The sequence below is a fragment of the Molothrus ater genome, chromosome 5 (genome assembly GCF_012460135.2).
Source record: "Molothrus ater isolate BHLD 08-10-18 breed brown headed cowbird chromosome 5, BPBGC_Mater_1.1, whole genome shotgun sequence".
In the NCBI taxonomy this organism is placed as follows: domain Eukaryota; kingdom Metazoa; phylum Chordata; class Aves; order Passeriformes; family Icteridae; genus Molothrus; species Molothrus ater.
Window position 1 is genome coordinate 57,977,021 of NC_050482.2, and position 9,441 is coordinate 57,986,461.

General features: G+C 45.9%; 1 protein-coding gene across 1 annotated transcript; it reads right to left on the reverse strand.

The window, feature by feature from the left end:
* Positions 1-5,011: 5,011 nt before the first annotated feature.
* Positions 5,012-7,228, reverse strand: LOC118700525 (splicing factor Cactin-like). Its single transcript, XM_036405055.1, is given in 3 exon segments — positions 5,012-6,962; positions 6,964-7,117; positions 7,120-7,228. Coding segments are annotated over 3 exon segments (2,214 nt in total).
* Positions 7,229-9,441: the final 2,213 nt, after the last annotated feature.

Here is a 9,441-nt window from a genome sequence, read left to right on the forward strand (position 1 = left end):
AACCCAGATTTAATGGCTGAAGTTCAGAAAACCTGAGAAGCCAAGGGAGCAGGGGCAAAATTAATTGAAGGTTGGTCTGTTGCAGCCTACCATCAAAATATGAGCTTCTAATGTATAACATGTGTTCCTGCTTTCATTTGTCTGCTTTACAAGAGTTAATACACAATGTTCTCAGGGTTCACAGGGGGGCTGTTCTCCCTCTAGGCTATTAGCTACAGTAATGGCTTATTTAGAAAGTTAGACTTTCTCCCTGCTGGGGGAAAACGTGGCCCTGAAGGAGAGGAAAGGGGGAGGAAGAGGAGAAAACTGACTATTTTGTTAAAGCAACTTAACAATACAATGCCAGAGGAAATGAATCAGAAGAGAGTGATTTCTGCAAGTGTGTATTTTTTTGCTTTGTGAAAACAAGTTTAAATCCTGGCCTCCTGAGAGCCAAAAGGGCCCATGTTTAATTTAGGATGGTAGTATGGGGTCCTGGTTCCGTTGCTACGGGCAGAGGAAAGTATTTCCAGAAGAACAAAGGATTGTTAGCTTGGCTTCTATCTTTACAACCTTCTAGGGACACTTCCCAGGATTGTGGGTTTTTTTGTTTAGGGTTTTTTTTTTTTTTTGTGTTGCTGTTTTAGTTGTTATATTTTCCCATAAGAAATAGACTCCTCCTTCCTTACCTCACACCTGAAAACACACAGCTCTCTTCTAATATCATCTTCCACAGAAAATGAGGTTATCTGCACCTCACACAGTGTGGTCTTGTATTGGGGGCACTTGGCCCAATCGCCTGGTTCCTTCCTGCTGTGAGCTTACCCCGGCTCTGGGGAGTCTTAACACAGCCTAAGCTGTGCCCCACCAAGGAGCTCAAAGGGACCATCTGGCAGGCAGGGACTTTAGAGGACTGTAAATAGAGCCCTGCTTTTCTTGGACTTGCCCTTTGTGAGGAGGTATGAGGAAGTTTCCTTCCTCTCAGTTTCCTCTGTTAGCAGGCTTTGCTCCTTTGGAGAGGGCAGGATGGGAGGATGTGCTTCCACCCCACACTCTGGGAGGCTTGGAGCAATCTGCCTGTGCATGTACAATCTGTAGATTATTAATATCTCTTTGTGGGCAGATTGTTGGTGTGGTTTTGTCCATGTGCATTTCCAAACCATCCTGGCCCTTTCTAAGGGTAGTTTCCTGCAACAAACCCTCTGTGGGCTTTGAGTGGCTGATTCATGATTGCTATCCTTAGACTAAGATTGCTGGGTGAGAGGGGTGTTTAATCTTGGCCTTTCACATGGACTGACAGCTATTTCACACCTCTGGTGGTTTTTCACAGTGCTTTCAGTATGTGCTGATGCTGAACTGGAAATATTGCTCTTTTCCCTCTCCATGAGGGCATATGAATAATTGACTATCTGCAGATATTCTGAAACATCAGCTCCTCTTTCTCCCTCCACTCTAGAAACCCTTGGAATAAAGAAATAATGGAATAAGGGTTTCTAGAGTGGAGGGAGAAAGAGGAGCTGATGTACCAGAAGTTGGTACATTCTGGTGGGCTTTTTTTTTGTCTTGTGTTGCTTGGCTTGTTTATCCATAAATGGTGCCAGCAGTCAGGGAGTGAAATTCTGCTCTGAACTTCCATAGCTGGTGCCCTACCTGCCTTTCTTTGTGCAACATTTCTTGGCTCCTGACTGCAGGCCCTTGAAAGTAGCAGGGAAGGGTTTTGAAGCAAGTCTCTGACCTCTTCTCCTGCATGTTTGGAAGGAGTAACATTTTCCCTGCTACAGCACTGGCTGTGGCTGAGCAGGATGTGTGTCCATGCATAGCACACAAGTGGGTCAGGGGCAAGATGTTTTGCATGTTCTACATGACCTTGTCATTCAGGCCAGAACACAAATTGTTGTGGTTTTTGACTTGACTTGATGTGATGGAGGAGCCCAACAGGGGCTGGACATGGGGGTGATGGCTGTGACTAAGGGTGATGCCAACAGGAACTGTGCAAAACCCTCTGTCCCCAGAGCCCAGGGGTGCAGTACCTGGTGACAATGGGTTGTCCTTTTCTCCCAGGCAACCAGTGACAGGAAAAGAGGACCTAGCCCCAGACTGCACTTGGGGAGATTCAGGGAGGAAAGTCCTCCTGATGTCCTCAAAGAGCTGTCAGGCATTGGAAATGGCTTCTCAGGGATGTGGTGGAGTCACCATCCCTGGAGTGCTCAAGAAATAATGTGGCACTCAGCGCCATGGTCTAATTGACCAGGTGGAAATTGTTCAAAGGTTGGACTCATTGATCCTGGAGGTCTTTTCCAGACTAAATGATTCTGTGACAATGGCAGGATCCACTGACAGACCTAAACAAGGTAAGATGGTGGACCAGGGCTGGGGGAGTCCCGCTGTGAACAGCAGGAGACTGGACTGGAGACAGAGCTCCCTTGAGTGTTGCTAAAAGAATTACCCAATGTGCAGCATCAGAAATGGCCTTATCTGCAGCACAGGCCTGGGGCTTTTTGGGGACCTTGGGCAGGGCTGCACACAACACATGGCCCCAGTGAGGGCTGGAGCCCTGGAGCTAAGCTGGGCCCATGGACAGGGGTCATGGATCTGGGCCCTCAGGTGAGAATGGCAAGGCCATTAAGGCCACAGGTGTCCTCAGAACTCTGTATTAACAAAGCCAGAGCTTTGTTAATACATCTCAGGATTGAGGTATGTTTTGTTTTTATGAAAAAACACTAACTGGTCAATATACTGTCATAAAGCACACTTTGCAGTTGCCTTGTCCAGGAGGAAGCTCACTTACAATTTTCTTGCTATTCAACGGCCTTTTTGAAAAATGGCACAAGAATTGCATTGGTCAGAAACCAGTGAAAATAATATGAGAAATAATTTAGTTTCTTATACACAGTAAAGTGTGTGTATGAGAAATTAAACTAAAGAATGTGAGTAATTGGTTGATCTTTTTATAGGATGGCTGAAAATGCATCTTCCAAAATACACAAATTGGAAGAGTCTGAGAAGGCCAAGGAGGGTATCTGTCATTCCAAGCCACGTGTCCCTTGTCCTATTCTTGTCATATTCTCATGGATTTCTCTTCAGATCCCTGTGTGAGCAGCTGATTAGCAAAGCATCAATTCTGTTATCGAATAAGTGATGCCTCTGAATGCTAATAGACACATCTTCATCTGAAATATTATTTCTCCTCAAAAGAGCATCAATAAGGAAATCTAAGTGAGAGTTACTGATGAATGATTAGTACTGTTTTTTGAAATGATGCCCAAAGAAATCTGTATATTCTTCTGGTTTTAGCTTAGGAAAAAATATAAGGGATCAAAATCGGACTTTTAAAGGACGAACTCTCATTAGGGCTGCCTGTGTATGAAGGAGTGTGCCACTGGAGCTGGACCACAATATGAACTCTTTTTTTTAGCCCAGTCTTGTGATACCTTTTGGGGATAGCAATGAGGGGAATAAATTGCAAAGATCTAAGCCCTTGCTTCACCTATCCCACAGATGAGCACTAGGGATATCTAGGTGAGATGTAGGAAGGGGCTTTCAAACACACTTTTTCACAGGTATTTTTAATGTCTCTTTGAAAACTTGTGCTGAATGTTAGCAAGGGTTGCTTCCTGCTGTCAGTTTTATTGTTTCAGTCACAATTTGCAATGCTAAAATACTATTTAAAGAGGTTTCTAAGCACTATTTCTATTTCAACCAGAGTTAGGAAATTCTGCTTGTCTACTCGGGTGTTCCTGAAACTTCTAGCCCCAAACTGCAGATGCAAGTCTGCATGAGATGAATTATTTTACAACTTGTAGTATATCAATCTTGGAGGATCCATGAACTCTCTCTGAGAGGCCATAAAAGATAATTATCATCAGGCTGAAGTGCCCTAAACAGATTTGCATTTCCACTGGAAGGAGTATAAGGATCTACAAATGCAAAAAAAAGCCTTGAATGAGTGCCTTAAATAACTCTGCCTACAAGGAACTCATCATGTCTAAAGTTTATCCTCAGTCATAATTTACATATTGGGACAGCAGCTGGACTTAGTTTTGGGTTTTATTCTGTACCCCTGAGCTGATTCTCTAATTATGATAGTTCTTCCCTTAGGCTGTTAATTTTGCCTTTTTTCCTCTCTGCCTGGGCACTGAGGTTAATTTCTGCTGCTCTATAAAACCTGTTTGAAATTAGCCAGTAAGTCCTAAAGCTATTGGAGGTGAGAGGGACTGTGTGTGTGTGTGCCCATCCTCATGTGCAGATCTGCTAATAAGCTGCTTAAGCTTCATATCCTTACAGAACAAATGTAACAACCTGAGAAAATCAGACTAAAAATTATTTTTAAATTGAATAACTGTAGAAACAGACATTGGATCAATTAAGCAGCCTATTGTTTTAATTGGAGCTGTCTTATCTCTCTAAAAAATACATATCTTACAGTTTAAACAGATGACATTTTAACAAAATGTAGGATAATTTATATTAAACAATACTAAAATTTGAAGTGAATGACCTTTGACAGAAAAAAAATAAACTTAATTTCAACAGAATACCATACTGATAAAATCTAACTTAACAGTACTTAGACCTAAAAGTAATACAACTTAAGTGTTGCTAAGATCAGGTCAAATTAACATATTGAAGTTTATTATCTATAAATGTTTCAACTTATTTTGATACTATTAATACAAAAGATACTGAGAATTTGAACAATACATGCTTAAAATAAAACTGGAATGATTTTCCTGAAGGAATTACAAGGAGGGTGTGGTAAAGTCATTGTAATATTATGTGATGTAGATAGGTGCATAGATAAGAGCTTAAATTTTTAATTATTATAGTAAAAGCTAGCAGCATTGCAACTGTGTCATGGTGTTCACCAACAGCTTTGAATTCCTCCCAGACTGTAAAAAATGGTAAAAATCAGGTTTATTCATACCAGAGTCTCAGGGCCAGGCCTTGGGGCCCTGCCTGGAGCAGTGTCTGTGCCATGAGATGATGCCCCCTGCCTACCCCTGGCAGGTGTCCAAGGGTGCTGAGCAGCCCCTCACCGGCGGTACCTGTACTGCCTGAAGTGGAACCAGAGCTGGAAGATGCCATTGGCAAACTGGCAGTGGAAGCCATGGCGGTGGGAATACTCCCACACCCTGCTGACAATCTTGACGGTGATGTCCTCATAGGGTGGCCTGGCATGGAAGTGCAGGATGGCCAAGTCCTTGCTGTCCTGGCAGGCCTCCAGGAAGTACTTGGGCATTGAGCGCTCATCAATGAGGTTGGGGTAGAAGATGTTGAACTTATAGCCCAGCACAGTCTTGGGTGAGGGGTTGTCAGTGTCGTAGTGGGCCTGGTTGTACTTGTTCCACTCGAAGCCTGTGTGCACACTGTTGAAGAAGCGGGGCTTGTGGGGCTGGTACTTGTCAGCCCACAGATAGGCCTGGCCCGTGAGCGGCATCTCCGCGCTGAACTGCGCCTCGTCTGTGCCTATGTCCTCCTTAGCCTTACGGAAGATGATGTTGTGGGTGTTCTCAGGAGCATTGCCTGTCACCTGGAGCTGCTGGCACAGGAGCAGCAGTTGATGAGTGTCCTTGGCCTCCAGCATGTGGGCATTGCAGGGCAGCTCATTGGGGCCCAGCAGCTGGGGGCTGTACTTGCCCACATCATAGTCATCCAGGCTCTGCTGGATCAGATTCTCCTCCATCAGCACAGCCTCCCCCTCTGCCTCTCCCTTGGCCTCTGTGTCCTGCTCTGGCTCTGAGGATGGCCCTGGCTGTAGGTCAAGACTCTCCTCAGGATCCAGCCTGTTGCTGAGGGAAGCTGGCTCCTGCTTGATGATGGGCAAGAGCGGTTCACACTCCACACCCTGCTCTTGCTTCAGCTTGTAGAGCTTCTGATGTAGCATGTCCTGGTGCTGCTCCTGTAACTTGGCCCGAGCCATGTCAGCCTTCAGCTGATGCAGAAGGCTCTCCCAGTACCCGGTGCCCAGGTTGGGCCCTCCTGCCTGGATCTTGCTCTCAATGCCCTGGTACAGAGCTTGCAGCTGGTTGTAGGTCTTCCCCTTGAACACGGCCTGCACATCTGAGCTGACCGAGGCATTGACGATGCTCCCCGGTCCTCCTTTCCTAGAGGCCTCCAGCTTGCAGAGCTTGGCTATTTCACCCTCTGTGATGATGGTCATGTCCACCCAGAAGTCCGTGTTCTTCCCTTGATCCAGCTTCATGTACACCTGGATGTCCTCCACCAGGTCCTCCATGTCAGAGATGGTCAAGCCATTTAGGAAGGTGTAGGGCTCGTGCATCTCCACAGCCAGGTCATCATCCTCTGCACTGATGTCCTTGGCCAGAAGATCAATGGGTTTCTCCCTCCCATCCGGAATCCGGATCTTAGACCGCAGCTTGGCCTGCTGCAAGTGGAACTTGTCCTTCTGCTCTTCCCAGGTTTTGAAGTGCTCTGCCTCTCTCTCCTGCTGCAGCATCTCCAGCTCCTGCTCCCGCATGGCTTTTTTCCACTCCAGGCACAGCTGCTTCATCTTCTGCAGCTCCAGGCGCTTGTCCTCCTGGATTTGCTTGATCCTCTCCTTCAGGTCCTTCTCATCCAGATGGCTGATCCATTCCTTTTCCAGAGCCTTGTTCCAGATGAATGTGCTCAGCAGGTTATTGTCCCTGAAAGGATTGTCAGTGTTGGGGTAGCCCATGTACTCCTCACTGCAGCCTATCTTCTCCTGTTTCTTTCTCTCCTTGGCCACCTTCTTGGCCAACCTCTGTGCTTGCTTCGCCTTGGATGTCTCCAAGGCCTTCAGCAGAGCTGCCTGTTTCTTCTGTTCTTCCCTCAGGCTCAGCTGCTGCCCCAGCTCCTCTTGGGGATGTGGTGGGGCAGGGGAGCTGATGGAGGACACAGAGGACTTGGATCCATCCCTCCTGTGGTGCCACTCCCAGCTCTGTGCTGCCCTGTCCTGCCCACGCTCCGGGCTGGAGCCAGGGGAGCACCCCCAGGACTCAGCACTGTTTCCTCTGGTCCTTACACTGCTGGTCCTGGCTGTGGCTTCTTTTCTTCTTTTTCCATTTCTGTCTCTCATTGGCAGAGTCTGAGCCCAAGCTTGGCTTTTGGTGCCAGCCCTGACTGTGGCTCTTGCTCTGGCTGTGGTATAGCTGCCCACAGCTCCTGGACCACAAGTGCCCCGATCCTGCTCATGGTCCTGTTCCTTGTCCAGGTCCCTTTCCTGCCCTGAGTGGCTGCCTCGGGCTGGGCTGTGCAGCCTGGAGCCCATTGACAGCAGCAGCTCTGCCCTGGGGCCTTGCTGCTTGGGTCCTCCTCCACTGGCTGGCTCTTGTCTGCGCTTGTTTTGTGCTGTCTCACAGCTGGTCATAGCTATAGTCTTTTGTCACTTTGTTGTCTCAGTTTGAAAAGACAGGTGCTTGCTTAGGAAAGTGGGAGTCTCTCTTGAAATGGAAAATGTAAACCCTCTCCTTCTGAATTATTGTAATTTTGAAATTAAGGGGCTCTCGGGCAAAAATATGGGAGTAGGGATAATAGTTTTTGTTAGAAAAAATTAAAATATAGTAATACAAAACAACACTGACAGAGTCAGAATATGACCTGACACCCTGTGGGTCAGAGTGTTGGTATTAGTCCCATTAAATGGTGGCTGCAGTGCTCCTGGAATGATAGATGTGGCTCTGTTGAAGCAGTGATCTTGTAGACGGGTCTTGTTTTCTTCTGAAGATTCAGTGGTGGTGCAGATGGGCCTCGTCTTCCTCTGGGAATCCAGTGCAGAAAACAGCTGCTCCTCTGGGAATCCAGTGGGAAAAGGCTGTCTCCGTTGTTCCAAATCTCAGATTATATCTAGGTAGGAATGCTTGGCTCCTCCCTCTGGGCAGAGCATTTCCCAATGGGATGATGTAATTTTATCAGTCATGCAGTGACACTCAATGGCCCATTAAGAGAAGATATTTCCTGGAGGGCCTCCAGAGAGAAGGTTGGTTGTGGAAGAGATAAAGAAAAACTGTTCCACATTGTCTTAACAGGTGGCCCAATTAACAGCAGATAACTGCCTCACTTCTAAAAGATGCCAATAGAGTAGACACCCCCAGTCACATGCTGCATTTGAAACCTAAGACATTTGTAAATTCAGTTTCTGAGTTTTGTCTCGCTGCAGGCTGTGGCTCACAGCACCTGACTGCAACACCAAGGCATTCATCCAGTTGTGTTTGGGTGGGGTTTTTTTTACTATGTATTGTCCAAATTTACAGACCTTTGTCCAATCTGTCATGGACTGAGAACTGCCACAACCATTATTGCAAACTCTACTTTAAATGCCCAAACTTACTATCATATAGAGTAAAATTGTTTGCAAGCAAATGTGGGTTTTGGCAACAGACCCATAGAACTGGGGTCTTTTCAGCAAACTTTTTTCCTTTCATGTATGGCTACAGATGATTTTATAAATGAGTCAAATATGGTTTTTATCTTTTAAATGACTTTTACTTTAATAGTTACTAGCTGGTTAACATTTTTATCCAAGAGGAATATCAGTGTTTCTCTTTTTCTGGTAATGTGTAGCTGATGGGATTGTAGCTTAATTCCCTGCCTTAGCCATGAAGGGAGATCCCAGGGTGAAAAGCTCTGGCATGGGTAAAATGAATTCCTCACTGGGGATAGTCTGCAAGGCATATGCTCCCAAGTTGGTTAAATGTCTCAAATAACATCTCCCTTGCTATTTGATTCAGGGGAAAACAGCCTTGGCTCTCTTTGCAGGGGCTCTGATGATGTGCGTCAGTGGGGAAATTTGAGGAGGTAAATGACCACAGTTCATCAGCAGCTCTCCTTTTACATCATGTTTCTGATCAGCGGGTATGCTTCTCCTGATGAGCTGCAAATGTGTACTTAATATTATATTAGCTATTAAATCCCAAAGTCAACAGTGTTCCTGGTAAGTTCAGAACATTTAAAACATTACTCTGTATTAAAAAAAAGCAGTAATTTTTTCAGTGTAAAAGAAGCCTTATTAAAATATTTACAGATATTTTTATGATGCTGTATTGTTTTCCAAAAGCAGTGATCAACTGTGATGGATTTGTTTGTCTGTCGTCATTCTCCACCCCCTGTAGCCTCCAATTCCTCTCCAAGAGGAGAAAGTGTTTCTCCTTTTCCAGATCTGGAGAAGGCCCAGACTTTTAATGCTCTGTTACAAGTGTGCATTGGAGCCTGGGAACCTAAAGCAGATGTGGAGGCTGTTGGGGCACTGTAGTCTCCTTGCAGTGGGGTGAAGGGGATAGTCATGTGAATATCCCATCTCCTGCCTGTGGAACATCAAGAGGAGAGACCCCTCGGTGTTTCCTGTAGCTGCCAGCCTGCTTAAACCCCTCAGCAGGAGAGAACGAGCACCTCTTTTTGTGTGCCACCCTTCTCGTCCTCTCTGTCATGGCATAAGAGATTTGCAATAATAACCCTGCCAGGGCTGTTGACTGTTTGGTTTGTAAC